The sequence below is a fragment of the Toxoplasma gondii genome, chromosome IX (genome assembly GCF_000006565.2).
Source record: "Toxoplasma gondii ME49 chromosome IX, whole genome shotgun sequence".
Classification (NCBI taxonomy): Eukaryota; Apicomplexa; class Conoidasida; order Eucoccidiorida; family Sarcocystidae; genus Toxoplasma; species Toxoplasma gondii.
In genome coordinates this window covers 4,377,546-4,398,594 of record NC_031477.1, presented here as the reverse complement: position 1 = coordinate 4,398,594, position 21,049 = coordinate 4,377,546, and the positions used below count along the sequence as shown (strand labels likewise).

General features: G+C 50.2%; 6 protein-coding genes across 6 annotated transcripts; 4 read left to right on the top strand and 2 right to left on the bottom strand.

The window, feature by feature from the left end:
- The first annotated feature begins 34 nt into the window (after nucleotides 1-34).
- MIC1 (microneme protein MIC1) lies at nucleotides 35-5,034 on the top strand. Its single transcript, XM_002368490.2, has 4 exons — nucleotides 35-1,891; nucleotides 2,212-2,684; nucleotides 3,074-3,152; nucleotides 3,417-5,034. The coding sequence occupies exons 1-4, from the start codon at nucleotides 1,819-1,821 to the stop codon at nucleotides 4,160-4,162; spliced, it is 1,371 nt and encodes a 456-aa protein (XP_002368531.1). The 5' UTR covers nucleotides 35-1,818; the 3' UTR covers nucleotides 4,163-5,034.
- On the bottom strand, nucleotides 4,777-14,515 carry TGME49_291880 (hypothetical protein). The gene is made up of 14 exons (XM_018782150.1): nucleotides 12,024-14,515; nucleotides 11,563-11,639; nucleotides 11,140-11,218; nucleotides 10,927-10,991; nucleotides 10,654-10,723; nucleotides 10,206-10,364; nucleotides 9,718-9,792; nucleotides 9,413-9,461; nucleotides 8,740-8,806; nucleotides 8,221-8,372; nucleotides 7,660-7,794; nucleotides 6,078-7,411; nucleotides 5,764-5,833; nucleotides 4,777-5,459 (listed from the first exon to the last, which is right to left on the bottom strand). Exons 1-14 carry the CDS (start codon nucleotides 12,024-12,026, stop codon nucleotides 5,443-5,445), a joined length of 2,352 nt encoding a protein of 783 aa, XP_018636473.1. The 5' UTR covers nucleotides 12,027-14,515; the 3' UTR covers nucleotides 4,777-5,442.
- On the top strand, nucleotides 12,686-15,559 carry TGME49_291860 (HORMA domain-containing protein; the record flags this gene model as incomplete). The annotated part of the gene is made up of 12 exons (XM_018782149.1): nucleotides 12,686-13,252; nucleotides 13,308-13,511; nucleotides 13,566-13,637; nucleotides 13,698-13,715; nucleotides 13,767-13,859; nucleotides 13,916-14,012; nucleotides 14,073-14,117; nucleotides 14,175-14,337; nucleotides 14,389-14,506; nucleotides 14,558-14,745; nucleotides 14,807-14,932; nucleotides 14,996-15,559. The coding sequence occupies 12 exons, from the start codon at nucleotides 12,686-12,688 to the stop codon at nucleotides 15,015-15,017; spliced, it is 1,713 nt and encodes a 570-aa protein (XP_018636474.1). The 3' UTR covers nucleotides 15,018-15,559.
- Nucleotides 15,560-16,157: 598 nt separating this feature from the next.
- Nucleotides 16,158-16,745, top strand: RPS30 (ribosomal protein RPS30; the record flags this gene model as incomplete). Its single annotated transcript, XM_002368486.1, has 2 exons — nucleotides 16,158-16,161; nucleotides 16,570-16,745. 2 exons carry the CDS (start codon nucleotides 16,158-16,160, stop codon nucleotides 16,743-16,745), a joined length of 180 nt encoding a protein of 59 aa, XP_002368527.1.
- On the bottom strand, nucleotides 16,393-18,118 carry TGME49_291840 (hypothetical protein). Its single transcript, XM_018782148.1, has 6 exons — nucleotides 17,962-18,118; nucleotides 17,757-17,899; nucleotides 17,595-17,701; nucleotides 17,466-17,540; nucleotides 17,361-17,411; nucleotides 16,393-17,307 (listed from the first exon to the last, which is right to left on the bottom strand). Exons 1-6 carry the CDS (start codon nucleotides 18,045-18,047, stop codon nucleotides 17,104-17,106), a joined length of 666 nt encoding a protein of 221 aa, XP_018636472.1. The 5' UTR covers nucleotides 18,048-18,118; the 3' UTR covers nucleotides 16,393-17,103.
- A 993-nt stretch (nucleotides 18,119-19,111) lies between these two features.
- Nucleotides 19,112-20,914, top strand: TGME49_291830 (DNA double-strand break repair rad50 ATPase, putative; the record flags this gene model as incomplete). Its single annotated transcript, XM_002368484.1, has 1 exon — nucleotides 19,112-20,914. The coding sequence occupies one exon, from the start codon at nucleotides 19,112-19,114 to the stop codon at nucleotides 20,912-20,914; it is 1,803 nt and encodes a 600-aa protein (XP_002368525.1).
- Nucleotides 20,915-21,049: the final 135 nt, after the last annotated feature.

Here is a 21,049-nt window from a genome sequence, read left to right as displayed (position 1 = left end):
AAAAGTATATCGAAGCCGTGTATAGCTTCTGGCTGCGCCATTTAATGTCAAGGAACACGTGAGAATCTCTTGGAATTGTGATCACAACCTCCGTGAAGTAAAGGCACTTGACCATTTCAATTTAGAGCGCAATAGTTGTAGATGATCGTGTTGTTGTGACCAGCGTTTATCGATTGTCAGAAGGCCTACGATAAGCGTTAAGGCAGATTCTGCTTGCTTAGGGAGCTTAATATTCGTCGAAACGATCTGAATTTATAGATGTCGTGAACTCATTTAGGATAAGCGCGCACAGATAGTGAGCATTTCTGTTCTCGGAACTTCGCCTCGGTCTTCTTGGCAAAAAAGGTGTCCCCTCTCAAAATGTACTGTGTGCCTGTGGTGGTGTTTCTGTCCTGGCGTCGTTGTTTTTGAAGTGAGACATCAAATTTCACCGCCTTTGATTACGGCAGAACAGTCAGATGGTCACAGATGCGACAGGGAGTCAGTGATACCGGTTTCTGATAATATTTCCGATGGTTTTTCGCATGTGTACTGCTGGCGCGTACTGAACCACCTCCACACCTGCACTATGTGGACGTTGTGCAGGCTCACTCGCTAGAACGCGTAACGATGAAAGCAGACTCCTAATGAAAAGTTTCAGGTCATTTCACTGAAGAACACGCGATTTCTAGTAAGCAGCCAGCGTCACATATTAGCGTGTCAACCACCGGAGTACAGACTGATCGTTCAGTGGAAGACGGGGATTACTAAACGAAAGCAATACAGAGCAGGAGATAAAAGACAGTCAATTTTGCCACGCCGTCTCATTCACCCCTTTGTATCGGAATGTAGTGGTGCTCACCAGCTGTACCTTCAGTCACTTTTTCTCTGATACATGGTGACTAAAAAAGGAGGCCGTGTCGGTGCTGCTCAGTAATTGTCCGCCCTTGAACGGTGGGTCGAAAAATCCCCGAAACCGTATTCACAGAAAGAAAAAGGGGTACCTTCGTTCAAAGTGTTTTCCGGTGGTGCAGCTTCGGGTTTTTTGAGAAAACGAAGACAATTAATTTGAATCCGAGTAAAGGTCACAGCTTAAAAGAGAGAAGGTGCACGGTTTGCGGCGACCTGTGATACTGTTTACCGGGAGTGTCCCCATCTAGTGTCGGAACTGCTCTACCTCACGTCATCCGTGGAAATGACGTTTTCTTCCGTCACTGCACATCTTTACGGCTACCAAAACACCGTTTACTAATGCGCGCTATAAAGAATCGGAGTCTGGTAGACGACTGCGTGCAGTAGTATCTGAAAAATCACTGTTCTAAGTACTGTAGGATTTGACAATCGAGACGGTCCCGTTCCACCTCACCTGATCTCGAAACTTACTTACAGTGCACTACAGTGAGTGAACCAACCAAGTGGAGGAGCCACCGGAAGTCGGCGAAAATAACCTAGTACACATGCGTTTTCAACATTTTTCAGAGCCTTCTACACGTCAACCTGAAAGCGGGTGCCGCGTCGCTACCGTTTCCTGTGGCGTCTCTAGTGCGACATCCGAAGTAACAGTAACGTCCGGCATGGAACGCCGACGCGGGTGTTCCAGTCGCCTGGCTCCTTCTACTCGCACTTCGATGTTACGTTCCTTATTGGTGCGACGCGGTTCTCGTGTTGCTAGACGTCGCACCGGCTGAAAGCTGTAGAAAATTTAGTTATTTTCCTGTCAGCTAGCTTGCAGGAGTGCGTTTTTGTGTGTTGGTTTCGTCTCACATGGCTGCTGATCTGTTGATGCAGCTGTGTACACGTGCCTCGATTCTGTAGTTGACCTAGAACGGATTTGCAAAGATGGGCCAGGCGTTGTTTCTCACCGTTCTATTGCCGGTGTTATTTGGCGTTGGGCCAGAAGCATATGGAGAAGGTACGTTTCCAGTTCGTTCGCTAACATCGCTCTTGTTCTTGGATATCGGGGGTGTAGACCAAGGACTGATGGGTGCACGATTTTTTGGATCAATGCACACAGCTGTCGTGATGTACAAGATTTGCCCGTAGTAGTAGTCAGCTGGACAAGGGAACGCAAGCCATTGGCTCGCTTTGAATGGTACGAGCGCACTCAGTCGTCCTCTTTTTTCAAGGCTTCTATCTGAGTTTACTGTGGCTGAAACTGGACGTTTCACGTGCGGTGAAATTGCAGCGACGACACGTGAACTGGCTCTCTCGATTCTGTCGGTGTTTTTTCAGCGTCGCATTCTCATTCGCCGGCATCGGGACGTTATATACAACAGATGCTTGACCAACGCTGCCAAGAGATTGCTGCAGAACTCTGCCAAGGCGGACTTCGTAAAATGTGTGTGCCCTCTAGCCGGATAGTAGCTCGAAACGCCGTGGGCATTACTCATCAAAATACACTTGAATGGAGATGCTTTGATACAGCCTCTTTGCTGGAGAGCAATCAAGAAAACAACGGTGTTAATTGCGTGGACGACTGTGGCCACACGATACCGTGTCCTGGCGGCGTACACCGGCAAAACAGTAATCACGCAACGCGCCATGAGATACTGTCCAAATTGGTCGAAGAAGGAGTACAACGGTTCTGCAGTCCTTATCAAGCATCTGCCAACAAGTACTGTAACGACAAATTTCCAGGGACCATTGCGAGGAGGTCGAAGGGCTTCGGAAACAATGTCGAGGTTGCGTGGAGGTGTTACGAGAAGGTGAGGAAGAACCTGTTAGAGTGCACCCGTACATCAGTATTCAGACCATCGCCTTCTCAGCGTATGCATCTTGTTGGGGACAGAAAACTTTGTATCTTGTGGAAAAGGGAAGCCTGATATGCCGTCCATAACTGCGAGGCAAAGCAACACCACGAAAGGTGAAGAGGGGTTATTTACCGCAGTTCATTCCCGTTTTTTCCAGTTAATGGGCAGACGCTCGAAACGAGCTGCAGAAATCTAGTGGCGTGTATGTTTTCTTTAATTATTTTTTCACAGCGGTACAACAGATAACAGTGTACACATCCATTCTAAGCTTTTCTTTGCAGAGACTGGAGGAACATGGAAGGAATGTTAGGTTGGCATTGTTTGCTGTCGTCAATACTGTTTAGGCCAGCTTGCTGTACTCGGTTTATGCTGAGTGTGCGAGCAACTGCGGAACAACGTGGTACTGCCCTGGAGGACGACGAGGTAAGTTGGAAATGCAGGGAAAGCAAAAACAGCGCCACAAGTTGCGGCTGCAACCTCTCATTTTGCGTCCTTACCGCTGTCATGCTCGACACCACAGATGTTGTCAATTTTTTTCTTGATGATCAAGCCAGGACAAGAGTAGTGCGGTCTGTGGGGAGAACGGGGTGGTTCTGGTCATGTTTTTCCATCGAAGTCATCTTTTACCAGTTTCCACCGATGGCTCATCCGTTCCCCGTTTTCTTGCCGGCACCCCGTTACCTGCAGGGACGTCGACAGAACTAGACAAGCGGCATTATACAGAAGAGGAAGGAATTCGCCAGGCAATCGGATCCGTCGACAGCCCATGTTCTGAAGTTGAAGTCTGCCTACCGAAGGATGAGAATCCCCCGGTGTGTTTAGATGAAAGTGGCCAGATTTCACGAACTGGTGGTGGGCCACCGTCACAACCGCCTGAGATGCAACAGCCCGCCGATCGTTCGGACGAGAGAGGTGGCGGTAAGGAACAGTCGCCTGGAGGAGAAGCTCAGCCGGACCATCCAACGAAGGGTGGTAACATAGACCTGCCTGAGAAATCAACATCTCCCGAGAAGACGCCGAAAACCGAGATCCATGGTGACAGCACGAAAGCGACGCTCGAAGAGGGGCAGCAACTAACGCTCACGTTTATCTCCACTAAACTGGATGTTGCTGTAGGCTCGTGTCATTCACTCGTCGCGAATTTCCTTGATGGATTTTTGAAGTTTCAGACGGGCTCAAATTCGGCGTTCGATGTGGTAGAAGTGGAAGAGCCAGCAGGACCCGCAGTGCTTACGATAGGTCTGGGACACAAAGGCCGTCTCGCTGTTGTCCTCGACTACACCAGGCTCAATGCTGCTTTAGGATCAGCTGCTTACGTGGTCGAAGATTCTGGATGCAGCTCAAGTGAAGAGGTTAGTTTCCAAGGAGTGGGTAGTGGAGCGACGCTCGTGGTGACGACGCTTGGCGAGAGTCCTACGGCCGTCTCTGCTTGATTTATAGTACTCTTTGGAGCATGCTTGTGGAGGAACGGGACAATCTCGGCAAAATCAGGATGAAGTTTGTGAGATACAGATCGTTCCTGAACAGTGGAAGATGCGTCACTATTACACCTATATGCGTCCTGGTTCTTGTAGAGTTGGAGTTCTTGCAGGTGTAATGACTATGACATACGGATATAACTTCATACGGGGAACTGTGGCTTTCTCGAGATTCCGCCCTCAGTGTTTCTGTTGCATGCCGTCCCACCGTATTTCGGGGCCTTGTATTGAATCTACTTTCTGAGGTTCTTGCTTATCTCTTTAATGCAGCATGTTGCCCGAATTCTTGTTACGCGGTCAGATGTTTCTTGAGTAGTGAATCAAAATGTATTATGGTGTAATCCTGTCAGTTTTATACGTATTGTCATACGTCCACGCATCTCACGTACGGGCGCGAACGCAGCAAGTGACGAGAGATCATCCCACTCGTTTGGTGACGCTGCAAAATACAAGTGTATTATACGGTCAGTCGGCTCTACAACATTCAAAACGAGTTGTCTCGCTTCAACCACAAAGCGCCACACTACGCAGAGGACCGACGGAAGGCGTTAATGCTTGTCGGCGATAGTCATGTCCTGTTTAGTCGTCAAATTGCTTCTCCCCACCGGGCGAATCAGGAGTTACTCGCTATGTGAATAGTTGGAGATAGTGTTTCGTGAGTAGTAAACGGGCTGTTCAATGCAGGTAAATTCTATAGCCGGGTCAAGCTCAAGCTTGGTGGTACAACAACATCTCTATGTAAAAGTTATTTGATACGAGATGCCGCGATCACATTTTTGGAGAGATCTGCAACATGGGACTTCTGGTAGAAGGCAATAAATAACTGCAGAGTTTGTACATGGCTACCCTTGTTGAGCTTTTTTAGCGCATTTGAGGTCTTGCTAGACGGGAGTCTGCAAAGGTGCAGTGACGGACGCTTCTCTCGCGACACAGGGACTGGGGGCAACCGCGCCGGGGCACGAGGGGAGTTTGTTCTGGTGTTTACTCGAAAAATGACTCGGGCGCTCATATTTTCCCTGTAGACAGTCGTTTGTAGGAAGATGCGAAGCCACATACTATGTAGGTTCATGCACGAACAAGGAGCTCGCTGGGAATGTCTTTGCTGGAAATCGACAGATAGGCGTACCACCACCCAGATGGAACGATCGGCGAGTGCCAGTAGATCTGTCTCTTGCCACCAGAGTAGACATATTTGTTTGCGGCACTGCCGGTTGCAACATGGGGTTGACCACGTCTCAAAGAAATCCTTTGCCTGGACGCAAATAAGAGAAAGAAGTAAAACTCGGAACTGGCTGCTGCTGCTTACCAGTCAACCTGCCGCAACTAGTTGACTATGTGAATCGCACATAAAGCGAGCTACTAATGTGCAGTGAAGCAATTACAGTGACAACGGGGAGCGAAGAACTTGCGCACATACAACGAAGAAAAGCCGTCTCTGTTTTCTGCATCTTTGGCATCACCCGCTGGTAAACTTCCATGCATGCCGTATTGAAGTGTGAGTGCCACTAAAGAAAAGAAGCGAGTGGTAACCATATACTTTTGTCTTGTCAACGTACCCTTAGGGGGTGCTTTTCCTTTGGGGAGACCTTTGGGTGGCCCTTTTTTCGCCGGTGAAGCGTCGTCAGCCTGGTCACCAGCACCGCGGAGGGACACAACCAAAACGCGGACTGACGTTAAATTTGACGTTGAGCAGAGAGCAAAAACGTCGTAAAACCCCCTGAGAAATGTCCTGTGAAAAGCATCACTCTAGTGTACTGGTTGAATCCCACGTTTCCCAGTTCCCTCTTTCAGAAATCTTTTAGAACATCTCTTGATGTGTCAGCCTGGTCAGGCTAGCTGTGTGGGTGTCCAAATCGCTGACTGGCCTCACTTTCGCGTCTCGTGCGTCCGGAGCCGGAGGAATCTTCTTTCCCAGCAGGGGCCCTTTTTTCGGCGGCGGACCCTTCCCGAGAGGTGATTGTTTTTTGGCAGATACACCTGCACCGTCCGCATCATCATTCTGACCCGCAGTTGGCGGCGGCGGTTTCGTTGTGTCTTCTGCCTTTGCAACCGGTGGAGGTCCCTTCTTGCCTAGTGGCTCCGCTCCTTTTGCGGGCAACGGACCTTTCTTCGCTGGGGCCGCTTCTTTGCCCTCAGCAGTTCCAGCAGTCGGCGCCTTGCCTGGCGGCGCTCCGAGTTTGGCCTTCGGCGGAGTGGCGCCGGTCGGTGCCGCGGGAGTGCTGCTGTCAGCCTTTGGTGCTGCTGGAGACGCCCCGGGAGGACTTTTCTTCATTTCTGCCTTAGGTCCACCCAGTGGTGGAGGAGGGCTCTTCTTTACATCTGCCTTCGGCTCGCCCAGTGGTGGAGAGGGACTCTTCTTCGATTCGGCTTTTGGGCTGCCTGATGGTGGGGGAGGGCTCTTCTTCACTTCAGCCTTCGGCTCTCCCACTGGTGGAGAACTCTTCTTCATCTCTGCTTTCGGCTTGCCCACAGGTTCCCCAGGAGCCTTCTTCCCTAATGGGGCCGCGGGCCCTTTTCCCGGTCCGACCGGCGCGGCTTTGCCAGGGACTGCAGCCTTTGCAGCCCCCGCAGGCCCCTTCGGAAGCTCCGCAGGACCTTTGGCGGTGGCAGATTCAGGTGATGCTTTACCCTTGGCATCTCCCGGAGGGGGTAAGGGAGAGCCGCCCTTCACTCCGAGAGGGCCCGGGCCCTTTTTGCCTAGTGGTGCGCCTTTCACTGATTTGGGTTCCTCAGGGGCGTCTCCACTTCCTGAAGCTGCTACTCCTTCTGCCTTTGAAGGTGGCGTTGGGCTCGCTTTTTTTGCCACGCCGCCCGGCTTGTCACTGTCCTTTGGCGGAGGACCTGCTTTGCTCGGCGATGGGGTGGCTTTAGGTCCTCCGACAGAACCTCCGCCTACCTTGGTTGGTACGGGCTCACTTGGATCTGCTTTTAAAGGAGGAGCGGTCTTCGAAAGTGGGGAAGGAACTGTTTTGGCCATGCCCACTTTAGAAGAGGCACTAGTTTCTTTAGCTTGTCCAACCTTGCTACCAGGAGTGGGCATGCCAGGTGTCCCCGTAGAGGCCCCCGCTTTAGCACTAGAGGCTATTCCTCCATTGTTTTCGCAGACAGCGATGTCAGCAGGGGACAGACTGATTCTCAACGTAAGGTCAAGATCCTCTTCGGGAGCGTGGGGAGACGGTAAGTTCGGCAGGTCTGCATCTGGAACTGTCACCAAAGTCGTCAAACACATGATAGAGAAGCCACGTCATCGCACGGTAGTGCTGCCGTTTGTGGAGCAGATGGAAAATGTCACGGCTACCTCAACTGCTGTAACCAATTCGCTCAAGATGACAGGATGAACCGGCCTTATGGAAAAACTAGCACTATGTACTAGCCTTACTCAACTAATGTACAGCGCATACCAAGGGGTAAGTCCTTTCAGGCAGCGTTTAAAGTCACACTGTTAGACGTACTGAGCGTATTGGCGATCTTTTCCCTCTCAAGACCATATAAGGCCGCTTCTGCCATAGTAGGCTTAATAATAGTCGGATCCTCCAGCGCAATCGCACGCAACCGAAGCTGCATCGGAGTAGAGTACCACCTGTCAGCTGTGAAACACGACAACGAAAAACATAACACCATTATTACGCAGACTAATGCTTTATTGTCACCGTGTACGAAGAAAAGGAGTGTACCATATGCATTTTCTCAAATATCTCGCGTTGGGCTCCACAGCGCAAAAAGTCGCATGAGCGCTACCGCCTCACAAACAGAACCAAACCCGGTGTGAAGTGCGAAGCGGGGGACGGAGGATATGGTGTCTTCTTGAGCCTGAGGAGTGGCGACGATATGCTAGATGAGAGAGCGGAATATAGTTTCGGATCGCACTGATTCAGCTGTCGGGCTAAACGAACAAACCCTTTGTCTATCGACGCTGGCCAGAGACCTTTGACTCGGTGCGCCGCGTTGGTTGCGAGCGGCAGCTGATCAAACTGTGCATGTGGGGAGGCCTGAGAAGCATGACCACAACTTACGTCCAATGTACAGCCAATCCATGTTGCCCGAGACAACAGTAAGGTACCGCAGATCAACCGGGGCCCGGGTCCACAAAAACCGATGAAGCAGTAGCGAGCGATCATCGACAGCTATCGAGATCCAGCGCAAGTCCATCGGCAAAACGTCCCATCTGCAGTGTCACATCGAACATCGACGACATAGGGGCATGTGCAAAAGAGGCATGAGGTCGCGCGTGTCGAACAGTTTTGCCTTCCCTCCAGAAGGACACCTCTGATAGAAGAGCTTGGTGCCTTCAGTCCTCCACAAGCACTGATTAGTAGCATGCCCCAGATAGATTATACGTCCACAATACACATCACCGCCGGGAAATCCCAGCGACACCAAAACACGCAGTTGTGTGTTTATTTGGGATACATAAAAGTACATCAGAGGGAATTTCAAGGCGGCATCAAGCAGAGGCAATTGTTTCTCTCTAACCATCGGCTACCACCGCCTCTATGCGTCCAGGCAATCTGGAGAATTTTGAGTTGACCTACTGATCCGCCCATTTCAACCACGAGAGGTCATCAGAAACAGTGGCAAGCCATTTGAGGTCCGGAGCAACTGCAGATAAAGAACAGAAAATGATAGATAACAGCCGTCTCACTCTCAGATGATGTTTAACTCAGTTCAAAGCTCCGAAATTCCGACATCGCTCGGAATGTTAACCAGTTGTATGAAGAAAGTATGACTGTTGCACAAAGAAATTTTTTCATATTTTAATGTAAATGAAGTACATGTTCAAATAAAATATACATGGCGCCACATCATGAAATGAACTCTGGGAAAGTTATTCATAACCTTCGCGTAGGTGGTGCCAACTGTGAAATCTCTAGGACCTCACTAAATGCAGCAGCCAATATACGGAATGGAATACAACTGTGTCCCCCACCAATCTCCATGAGTGTCAGCCGCACAAAAAATGGTCAGAAAAGCCTTGCAGGCGCCCAAACTCATCAGGTCTACGGCACGAGCGATACCACGCGCAACACGAGTGGGCTTTCTTTCCTCCGCAGAGCACACACCACTTTGCACGAGGAGACTGACCAAAGAAAACTTATTGGCATCCAACGTGACAGAATGCTGTGTTCAAGTGGAACTGACGTGATTTAAAACCGGGACGCCACATGACCAGTACGGGGCTCTGCATGTCACGTCAGTTTTACGTACCTTCACCAGCAGGTCTCCCTATTGGGCGTGTCTTTGATTCGTTTCCGTTCTACAATGGAAGTGAAATAGAACACCAGAGGCTAAAGGGAATGACAACGCATGTGCAAAGCCTGATTATCGCTTCAACCTGTAAATGCCTTTCCGTTAGCCACTGGTCCGCAATGCAGAGTGAACACGACCCCTGAGTTACAAACTACACCATATATCCCATTTCAGATTCCAGGACTTGGGGACAAAAACTGAAGTTCGTCAGACTCTTAAACGAGAATTAGTTTTCTTCAGTCGTTCTTCTGTCTGCGACATACATAACCAGAAGCTCCGCTGGGGCACTGTAGCGTGCGCTTTAACTTCTCTCCGGCTGCGAAGAGTCGTCTGTCTCTCTGAACAAGGCAGACACACGAGGGACAAGAAAAACTACATGTCTGACGTCAAGAAGTGAAGGATATCCGTCGCACTGTACCTTGCCCCCACCCTCTTTGTCTCTGCACAAACAAGCACTACATTATGAAGAGTGACGCCTGTGGTGCACCAATACGTACGACGAGTTCCACGTGGCAAATTCTGCGCTTGATAATCTAATTGTGACAGCATGCCCCCCTCTATATCTCATGCGATACAATCGTCAGGATGTCACAACGTGCACCATGTGATGACGAAAAATGTTCAGAGCAGCAAGCTTGCGTGAGATCATACTTCGGCCATACACCGATGGCATTTCCTCAAGGCAGAGGTGATCAGAAACCAACGAATGGTAAAGAGTGCCGTTCGTCTAAATGGAAAGTCATGAACTTACAACGTGGCACATTGAAAGGCAAGCCAATGCGTCTGGAATGACACTGACGCATGTTTGCTCGGGCTGCTTTGTCAAAAGTTCGAGGAGGTTCGCTGCCAGCTTGACGAGTTGTGTCACACTGTAGTTCGCCCCACCGAGTGGGATTTTGCTTGCTGCTGCCTGCAAATCATCACTCTCAAAGACGCATGGGTGAAGCTTTCAGATGGCAGCACCTCACTTACTCACTTTCGGCTTGTCGTGCATCTCTGCGGTAGAAGCAGGCCATCGTCTGCGCTATGGGAAGAAGTGGAACTGAGGAGTGTTTGAGCATGCAGCGTTCAACGAGGATCACGATTAAGCACAACGTGGTGATGAATAAGTGTGGTGAGATGGGCGGCAACAACGCCACATATCACAAAATAACTACCAAAGCGATCGATGAAAACGAACACAGGACTCAAAGAATCACCTTGAGATTGTTGAGCTGCACTTCGGCAATGTAGGCGCGCTGATATAGTCTGTCGAAATCTCGTTCGATACTGCAAACCGGACGCACACACACACACACACAAAGGGTAAGGCGTCCTCTCGGAACTTAACGAAGACACTGAGCGTAAAGACAAAAGTTTGTTTAAACATTGCAGAGCCATTGAATGCTTCCAACTAGACTCCAACAACCGTTACTGCTGCAGGTATGTATTGGACAGTTTATTGTTAGTTCCGTGAGCTGTGTCAGACCTACTTTTTGTTCTCCGCCTTCAGTCGATCATTCTCCCGTCTCAGTGTCGCGCTGTTGACGTGCCATGCCTGTAACAGCACAATCAGGTGGTCTCTCGTGGCATTTGTGAGGTTGGGCATTATATCTGTGAAGTAAGGTACAACAGTCCCAGCAAAATTGAGGAGAAAAGTGGTATTTGGGACTGCCGGAGAAAACTGCGTTACTGCCTCCCCTTACTTTGTATGCATTCAATGATGGGGGGGCGGTGTAACCGGGCATATACCGCCTGAGATCCGCTCTGGAAGAGGCAGGAGGCCTGAACAAGCATATCACAAAGCAAGTAGCGCACAGACGCACAGTCATCGGACTCACTAGGTTAGCGAGGCATGCTGTTTGCGTGTTGGGTCAGGGTTTCTGTCGTTGGTGCTACGGGCACGCTTGTAGGCTGCTGGCGTTCTGCTTACACAGCATGATGCGGCCCCTCAACCGCACACAGTGCTGTGCTGGAAATCTTTCAATCACCGTGACCACGGAATACCATTTTGAACGTGCGTATCTTCACGCGTGGCTGCTGGCGATGTCGCCGTTTTCGCCCTACTTTCCCTCGTCCTTCCTCATGACCCACCGAGAAAGTGTGGATCAGTGTGTGCTAAGACTTACTCTCCACCTACGCCTCGAATGTGTTTATTTGCACTCCTATAGAAGGAGGAACAAAGCTCATCGTCACCTCGGGCCAGCTGCAGTAGGACATCGCGCACGCATAGGGGAGTGCACACGGATTTTCAGGCGACTGATATTAGTCCAACATGCTTGAATCTAAATGCATCTGGAGCGCTGCAAAACGTAATATGCATCTATTGGGGTGTTCGATCTCCTTATGAAATGTGACTCATTAGGTGTCCACCTCATCCCGAAGCCTGCTCCGCAGCCACAAAGGGCAACAGACTATTCAGAAGTTATGCGAATTTCCTGCAGCCTCAGCACTAAATTCCTCTTACGAGAAGAAGACACGAGGACGCCATCGCAAAAGAATATAAGAATGTTTGTATCGGAGTCGTCGACGTAGGCGGCCCAAACGACTCATCATACGCGTGTTAACCACTTCACGTCGTTGCACTCACCATCGCGAGGAATGGTTGGCACCCGGTTGAGAAAACAGGTACTTATCCGCCCGAAGATCTACCAGAATATGGAGAAAGTACTAGATTTCCCAGGTATCAAGGTCACCTTCCTGCATCAAGCGCACTTCACAGAATAAATAGGGGCGATGCTCCGCTAGCTGCGGCCAAAAGCCATTTATCGGTTTGAAGGACGGTGGCTGTTCCCGGTAAAAGGCAGATTGTATTGGTCCGGACGAGTTTCGTGGAACCACGGTTCCCGAAAATCTGTAATAGGCCAGCAAGCCATGAGCAAAATGGGTAGATGGGCAATTGCTGCTTTAATATTCTTCGCCCTCTCTCTCTCAAAGAGCATCGACACGCTAGCACCTTTGAACCGCGTGGCGCACCCGTGGCACTCCACCAGTTGGTTAAGGTCCAAGGGTGCCATGTCAGCGTAGTTAAGCGAAAACAAGCATAAGTGTGTGTTTGGCAGCCTTTTCTCGCCCTGTGTGTCGAGTAGTATTATGCGCAGCAGATTTTATACTGATAATTATTGGCATGTCAAGTGACTCTGAGGTTTTTCTCATCACGAAACATGGGAACCAACGCGTTGGGTGCCGGGCGTCTCCGGTGAGGTAACGCCAGTTTAACAGCGGAACGTCATTCTCGCAGTGTCTCGTCGAATGTTCTTTGTTGGCTCCGTAGTGGTTTCGACTTTTCTGGGATGTAAAAGAAATGGCCCTGTTGAATATGGCACTTCTTCGCAGCACCAAAAAGCAGCGTTATCTGGAGCACAGCGAATACTCCCACAAGCAGAGCCTCTCGTCGTTCGTGCAGAACGACGGTCGCCAGGTTTGCGACATGGACAGCAATCGATTGGACACCGCATTCTCAGTGTACAGACGTCCGGGTCGGAAATCGCCAAGAGTGTGTACACCCGGCGCATCCGATGGCAATACTGCTCCACTTCTGTCGCAGTCGTGTCGTTTGTCTTGCGAAAATTTCTCTTCAACATGGCTACCAGGTTGCAAACTGATGTCGTGACCAGAGCTCAGTCTCTGCAGATTCTCAAACATACATTGAACCTTGGCGTGTCCTCCATACTGTACCTGCGGAATTGCTTCGAAGAGGATGCTTTCCAACCCTTGCAGTTTCAAGGTCTGCACCTCAGGCAACTTAAGCCAGTAAATGCCAAGGCGAAGAGGATACTAGGGTGGCTTCAAGATGCAGTCAATGATTCACTTCAGCAGGTAGCGATACCCTGCCCGCATAATATACATACCCGCATCACAATTGAAATGCCAGGAATACCTTGAGCACCTTTCTCTCGGCATTCACTGCAGAACAACCGATAAACTTCTGGAATGCTATCAGTTTCACTTCACCTACACAGGCGATGAAGCTGGAGTGTCTGTCACTGTCAGAAAGGGCAATGCACGCGCCTTTGAGCAGGTTGGATCCCGGTTGGCTTGTGTCACGAAAGAAGAGGCAAAGAGGCAAACAGAACTGGTAATGCTTGCTTAATTTGCTGGGAAATACATGAAGCACACGTAAATTCGTCAGCTTCTCCGGTCAATGTGCTGCCTGACACAATCTCTTGAACATCTGCCGGACGAGCATTACGTTTCGATGACAGTGAGAAATGATGTGCCGCGTAATTCGTGTCAGGATTCACATGGTTCTTCGTAATTGCAGCTTGCGTACAATGGAAAGGTCCGATATTTGGGAATTGCAGAAAGCCGTATATTGGACCATCAGTTTCAGACTCCTGCCGAGTACAAATGCGAGGGTTTTGCACTGACAGAATCTCCCGTCACCTTCGGCAACGACGTTCCTCTCGATGCACTAACCGGAGAAGTGATAAGATTAATTTCCTTCAGTGGTATTCACAGCTGTACTTTTCTTTTTTTCAGATCAGAACCGGTTACCATGCATTGACAGTTCGAATCCAGACCGTTTGTGACTCGGAAGACACCTATTTTTTGGAGTGGGAAACTGTGGACCAAAAGGGTACGGATAGTGCGTATGTAGTAGTAGCTGTTCTAGAAGCTTTAATGTGGGAATTTTCAGAAGATGCACTGAAGCAACACTTAAAGGCTTACGCAGTTCAGACAGGTTAGTCGGTGGTTCATTTTGTCCAGTGAAAATCCCGCAGGAAGCGCGTGTTTGTAGGAATCACCGACTGCAAAGAACTTGCCGAAAAACTTGACCTCCCGGTCTCCGTTGCGGAGGCGGCTTTTGCCGAGCTGCAGCAGCAAGACATCCGCTTCAAGGAGAGAACTGACCCTCCTGTGAATGAGCGTCTTCGAAGTGGAGTGCGTCCGTATAAAGAGAGGTATGCAAAAGTCGTTCCGTCCTTTCGACTGAACCAACCATTTTGAACCAGACGTGACTCAAGCTCATTGGCTGGTGATGCGGATGAGCCAGCAAGGACTGCAAAAGACCGCGATAACGGCAAATCGTTGCGAGATGGCATTGAAGCACGCGGCGAAGCTGCTGCCGTGGTAAGGGAGACCCGGATACATGATTCACCTGCAATTCAAATTAACGACTAGGTGGAGACTTACGATGTGATTCCGCTGCTGCGGTCATCCGAGGAACTGCCGAAACGCTACAGGCATGTGACTAAGGACATTATTGCTAGTTCATGTGCTGTGTCGGACGCAGTGGGCAAGGAGCTTCTCAAGCACCTTATCCAACAAGGCCTTGTAAAGGCGAGACCGTCACGTGGTAGAGGCCACGAGTAGGCTCGAAACCGTGGTCCTGATCGAGGTAGTAACTGTGGCGACCGAAAACTTTCGCAGGTCGACTGTCTACGCATCCCCCGCGGGTCGGATGCTTAAGACAGATTTGGCAGCACGAAAGCGTCAGACTGTTTCTAACAAGAAGGAGCAACCAATTCGCGTCGGGATGCTTAGTCGAAAAAAAAGGTAACCTGGTCTGCTCCGTCGTACCATGACTCTTCCACCAAAGGAATCCCATTAAACCGACAGGACCAAGTGTTCCCGCCCCTAACAGCTCGTCTTGTGCCTTGCTTTGTCTGCCGCTCTGTGCTCTAAACTCCGAGAGAGGGCCATATGTGGTGCCGGCCCTACATTATCGTGCAGCTTTCACCCCTTCAGTCCGCCGATGCCTATAGAACGAGTTCAGCCTGCCCTGGATGACTTCGTTTCTATCATAAACGTTAAACGCTGTATCTCCTTTCCCACAATTGGCTCCGGGGCTCCACTAGTTGTCGACTCCGTCTTCAGTCGGATTTGAGTGAGATGTGCAACAACCCACGCATCTTCGAGTATGTGAACACCTGTGCAAGAAAGCAACACGGGTATCTTTGGCCATTGAATGACGATTCCGAGTTCCGCCCATGTGTTGTGACTAATCAATAGCACTTTCGGACAACAGCAAATGCAGTGCTGGGCGAATCGCTGGGCAGCACACCCGTCTCTTGGGCAAAAGCAGCGGATGTTTATCCACTTCAGTTACCGGAGCAGTGTTTTGTGCATGTGAAGACGCGTTCCGCTGCTGTTCCCCGGTAGTAAATGAAAGGGCAGTTGATATTGCTTCGTCCACGGTACAGGCCCGTCATATCGATAGTGCCTTGGAAAACGCTACTTCCAACGGACCACGTGCGGGTCCCGGAGGCTGTTGCGGAGCCAATGCTGCCCGCTCTCAGCAGAATGGACGTCCACAGTTCACTTAGTACGAACTTCGCCTTGTAGTTGGCTGTACGTACTTCACCCACTGCGCTACGAAAGACTACACATCTGTCGTCCGGCTGTAGCCTACGAGTAGCAAAAAATACGCGATTTTTATACTGAGGCTGCCTCCAGCTTTACAAACGAGCCGTTCTCCTGGTGGCCGGGGTGGTGGTACTACCGTGTACGCACAGGATCCACCGCGCATGCTGTCGGGGACAGCCGAAACTGTGTCGCTGCCTTTTTCTCCGACCCTCTCTCTCCCAAGCAGCGCCGCTGCATGCAGTTGTCGAGTGCGGGAACAAAAAAAGCTTACGGCTGTCGTTCACCTTCCTTTTCAGTCGTTCACGCAATTAAGGAAGTTCTTGAGCTGCAGTTTTTAACGCGGCGCGCTGTTCGAAGTGTGATACTGCGTTGAAGGACTTGAGTGGAGTGTTGAAATTCGTTTAAAGTCGCTACCATGGGTAAGCATACTTTCTCTGTGGGGCACGTCATAGCCAACTACACAATCACTACGCCCAGCCTGCCTATTCGTTTGTCTGCAGAATGTTCTGATCATGCTGAACCGTTCCCACCACATGTACTGTGAGGAACACGCTAATGATTGAAACGAAAAATTGACGAGTGCATGCTTGAGGCTTGCTGCCCCACGGTTCTATTCTTGCAGTCGTAGGATGGCTAGGGTAGGGAGGCGGGAAAAAAGTAAAAATCCGCTGTAGTGTGGATGACGGTGTATTAGTTGGTGGTATACGCGTCATTCGGACTCCACTGTTCAGGGTTCGTATGTTTGATAGTGGTTTATTCATTTATGCTGTTCTGGGAGACGCTGTCTTCATGATACGTACTCCTTCGACTTCGTGCCTTGTTTGCAGGGAAAGTTCACGGTTCCCTCGCCCGTGCCGGCAAAGTCAAGAATCAGACCCCGAAGGTCGCCAAGAAGGAGAAGAAGAAGCCACCCACCGGTCGCGCAAAGAAGAGACAGCAGTTCAACAGGAGATTCACGACTTCCGTTGGCCGCAAGAGGGGACCGAACGCACAGACCCAGTAAACGTACCAGTGTCTGCTGTAGAGCTACGTTGTGATGCATTCAACGTCGTTCTGCAGTCGTTGGTGGTACCGTGCTTTTCTGTGGTGTTGTCGAGACTGGTCACAGTCGTTCTCATGATCGTACGTGCTGTTTCCTCGAGCAAACCTGTCACTGGAAGTCACGTCTTCTGCTGATTCCTCTCTTAACTCCTCGATGTCCCGGAGATAAGCGACCACCTCAAGGACCTATTGATACTCCGTTTTTTCACGGTACAACTGTTGTTGAAACGGTGGGAACAGGCAAGCGCAGTTGTGCGTACCATGACTGCGGGTAGAGAACAGCATTCTAGAAAAGCACATTCTATTCAGCTATACGGGTTCTACGCCGCTTCAACGGTATCTGTACGAAACTTTCTCTTTCGGAGAAACGACGTCTCCCCCGAGACACAGCCTTCAATTGATTTTTTCTCCTTCTTAAGTGCTTCCTCTCCTTCTTGTGCAGCAAGCTGATCCTGGTCCACTACAGTAGGCCCCCCTTCTGTGGGACTTCTGGAAGAGCGAATAGTGGCCTTAGAAGGCTCAGCCTGATTGAGTGTGTTCAGTGTACATATACGAGAACGTCACCATGTGGATTTACCTGGTGACTAGAGATGCTTCGAAGCAGGTTTTCCTCTTTGGCCAGCTCTTGCTGAGAAAGGACTCAAATTGTAATGTGACAGAAAAACAAACGAAAGTGTCTTGCCTCTGCTTCTTGCTCTTCCTTTTCTACTTCTTGGATCTTGCTCCCCAGAGACGACACAGCATTGTCAGCTCCTTGCTAAGATCAGTTGGTCGCACAGCGGAGTGGGGATAAGGAACGGCCCTGCGTTACCTTCATTTGTTCCATGACCGTTTGGTGCCTGTCACTCTCACGCCGCTTTACTTGCTCTAGGTTGCTCGCAGTGCGTTCGTGTCGATCTGCTTCATCCAGTAGTTCTGCTGGAGTGGCACACATTTCACCCAAAGCTCTCAGAAACGCACAAGCTGCTATTACCCGTTTGCTCTTGCTTGATTTTAGTTGCAACATTTCGTGAAACTTCGGCAAGAGCTTCATTTAGGGAGGTATTCCTAGCGGCAACCTTGCTGTTCAGCCCCCCCACGCACCTGAATGTGTCTGCAACGTCCCTCATCGCAACACTGGATATCCGACAGCGCAGATGGGCTTCGTTTCGAGACGTAAGAACTGTGACCGCACTTACGCAGTTTCTTGCGCTTCTGGCTTTATGGCCGGAACCACCAAGCAGGCAGAACCAACGAGAAGTCCGCAAATGGAGATAAGCCTCATTTTGGTATCTGTACAGCTTTTTCTCGCGGTGTTGTACAGGGAACTAACCTTAAGAGTAAAACAAGAGCGAGTAGACATGGGCGTACGCCAATGACACTCAAGTTGTTCCAGTTGCTGTAGGTACAGCGTTTGTTTCGTGACCGGCCCTCAGCAGCCAAAGAATGAGGCGCCACAATGCTACCACTCGGCTTCTGGTGGCACTGGTTAACAGCTGGATGCAAACAGAGTCGCTCATGACTGTTTATCCCTGACACCTCCACGTGGATATTTTCTGGTGTTAGTAGTAGGCCCTCAAGCCGGTATCAGCCCGCTCAACGTTTTGTGGGTGAGAGACAACCCCGTCTCGGTCGGTGGCGCTAACCGAACTACAGCCTGAGCAGCATTTTCCTCCCGCTATTAATACGCTTTCTTTTATCAACCACGTTCGCAGGCGCCTTTAAAAAAAGGACAGGGCGAGGTGGGCTTGGTTTATGAGCCAATCAAATGTGCAGAGTGTGACTATCAGCGTCACCAGTCTGCTGAAGTATTCCTTCTCTTTGTTCCGCTCAAGTCACCTGGATGCTGGCATGTCTCGACAAGCGTCAGCCTACGCAGCAGAAGTCAAAAACAAACTTAACAAGGCAGGGCTCCAGTGTACGCATGCAGTGGAGACAGCCTACGGACTACACATCCAATACCTGCATCACAAAATGGTCAGGTGCCTGTATTTCCCAGAGCCCATCTATCCTTGTGATATGTTCCTCCTTCCGCCTGTTAAATAGCCGGATTGGCCTGGCAAAAAGTGTGTCCGAGCTGGGGCACCAGGGGCATATTCTCTGGTTCCCCTCCATTTGCAATGAAAGTGGGGCGGTTTCGGGACACACACTATGGCAGTCAGAACAGTAAATTCGTTTCCTTTCCCTAATGGTCCTTATCTGTGCCTTTTGTGCCACTTCATTTTGGACTGTATCCGTTTCGTGACTAAGACCCGTGACGTACGCAGGTTCACCTTCTGTTTGAAGGTTTCATAAGAAGAGGGTCTTTCCAGGTGGTCTCCGGCACATTTTTTTGCGGCTTTTGTCACCATGGCTACCTGTCGGCTGTGGTACGTGTTACTGGTGATTGGGTTTACTGCGACCTACGGTGCTGTATCGTTGAAGGCACAAGAGGAAGGGAAAGAGACAGGTACGATACAGAAAGAGGGGAAGGTGAAGTTCACAGTCCTCTCAGACGATATCAAAACTCGGTTCGACAGTCTTTTCAATGAGAGTGCGGTGTCGTTCTTCCACGCTGTGCAGAAAGCCGAACGCGGTGCCTTGAAAGAAGAATGGGATACTGCGATCGAGGACTTCCGATCGAAAGCAGAAGCACGAAGGAAAGAATTGTTCGGTTCCATCCTTCAAATAGATAGCTTAAATGGACTGTTGGGTGAGCACCAGCTGAAGGATTTGGTGGAGCGCGTTGGACTCCCAACGCTTCTGGGCGGCGACGACGCTGTGTCCTCAAAACTGAGTGAGCTAGAAAACAAATTTGCAGCCTTGCTAAAACGACAAGATAATCGAGATCGCGTCACGGGCCTGGTTAGGAATTATCAAAAGAACATTGTTGATCTCAAGGATAGTCTCATACAGAGGCTAAGCAACAAGGAGACCCTGCAGAAACCTGCAACCTCTCCCAAATTCAACAAACTACTAGATGAAATTAGCTTCTCCCCTATTATCAGGGGAAAGATTGAGACTACCCCCCGTCGGCTTGCGGTCATGAGCTTTTTGGAGAAGGCAAAAGAACGCCTGAAGTTGACACCCACCGGCACCAAAGAGACAGGAAAAGTTGCTGAGTTCGAGGAAAAAATTGAAGCACTGAGGAAAGATATGGCCGAGGAAGTGTCCCGCCAGTTGACTACGCGCAGAAAAGCTGTGGACTCAGAGACGGTCGAGGCGGTGCTCAAACGTGTCGGTGTAGAGGGCCTAGTACAAGGAGCGATCCGTGATACGCTTCCAGCAGATGAGAAAGCGGTGCTAGACCTGGCCCGTGGCAAGTGGATGCAAATGCAGCGGGTTAAGAACAATTACGAACGGGTTGCAGGAGCTCTGCGAGACAGTCTCCTTTATGACCAAGAGACACCCCTGTCGCCACGCATGAAACAGCGCATAGAGGAAATCTACGAAGAGGGTCTCCGGGGTAAGCAAAGCGGCACTGGGAGAAGGCTGTCTGAAGTCCAAGCAACGAATCCCGACACATCTGCTCCACCTCTTGCTCCGGCAGTCCAAAAGGAACTGCGGGGAGACAGCGAAAGGCTCTTCCGTATGGAACCAAACATTTCAGAAGCCTTGAAGGGTTTTGAGGACAAAGTTTCCAAGCTGATGGTCAAGACTTTATCTGATTTCATTAAGAGGGAACAGATGCAAGGCGTGCTCGAGCCCGACGTTCTTTTGAGTGCCTTCCGAAAGATGGGCCTCAAAAGCAAGGCGGGTAGAGTGGAAATTGCCCTGTCCAACCTGCGCCGCATCACAAACTGGAACGATTTAGGTATCGATCAGGTTGTTGCCGGGAAACTGCAGAACATCATCGGACTGGACGAATTTATTAGACAGCTCGAGGGGCTGCTACCTCAGGTCAACTCGAAACTGTTAATTTTGAATGGAGAACTCAAGCAACGTCTTGCTGCGGCGACAGAGAAGCTCTCTGACACTGAGCTTTTCGACGGGAGACCTCTGGGCAACTGGGACACCCAGTTGATCGACAGCCTGACACTGAACTCGATCCTGAAGGGACATTCAGCCAAGGCATCGGAAGCGGACCGAACGCTGCAAAGTGTCAATAACACAGCTGTTGAAGGAGACGACAAAACGCTACAAGCGCAGACAAGCCTCGAATCGTCTGAATAGTTTGCTAGAATAGCGTGAAGCTGTCATTTGTAAACTCGTTTAGAGCCTCATTCAGCAGCCAAGTTCCGTCAGAGAGTCTTGTCCACTTCTAAACACTCCGTGAGGCCACAACTGAAGGTGATCTGATGCCAACAA

Excerpts from the sequence above, each read along its gene's own strand:
- MIC1 (XM_002368490.2), top strand. The coding sequence starts at position 1,819 with ATGGGCCAGGCGTTGTTTCTCACCGTTCTATTGCCGGTGTTATTTGGC. Across the intron at positions 1,892-2,211 it reads GCCAGAAGCATATGGAGAAG|CGTCGCATTCTCATTCGCCG; the intron begins GTACGTTTCCAG and ends GTGTTTTTTCAG. Across the intron at positions 3,153-3,416 it reads CTGCCCTGGAGGACGACGAG|GGACGTCGACAGAACTAGAC; the intron begins GTAAGTTGGAAA and ends CGTTACCTGCAG.
- TGME49_291880 (XM_018782150.1), bottom strand. Across the intron at positions 10,724-10,926 it reads CTGAAGGCGGAGAACAAAAA|TATCGAACGAGATTTCGACA; the intron begins GTAGGTCTGACA and ends TCCGGTTTGCAG. Across the intron at positions 7,412-7,659 it reads AAAGATCGCCAATACGCTCA|TTCCAGATGCAGACCTGCCG; the intron begins GTACGTCTAACA and ends CTTTGGTGACAG.
- TGME49_291840 (XM_018782148.1), bottom strand. The coding sequence starts at position 18,047 with ATGAGGCTTATCTCCATTTGCGGACTTCTCGTTGGTTCTGCCTGCTTG. Across the intron at positions 17,900-17,961 it reads CCAGAAGCGCAAGAAACTGC|TGTTGCGATGAGGGACGTTG; the intron begins GTAAGTGCGGTC and ends TCGGATATCCAG. Across the intron at positions 17,412-17,465 it reads AGGAAGAGCAAGAAGCAGAG|CAAGAGCTGGCCAAAGAGGA; the intron begins GCAAGACACTTT and ends GTCCTTTCTCAG.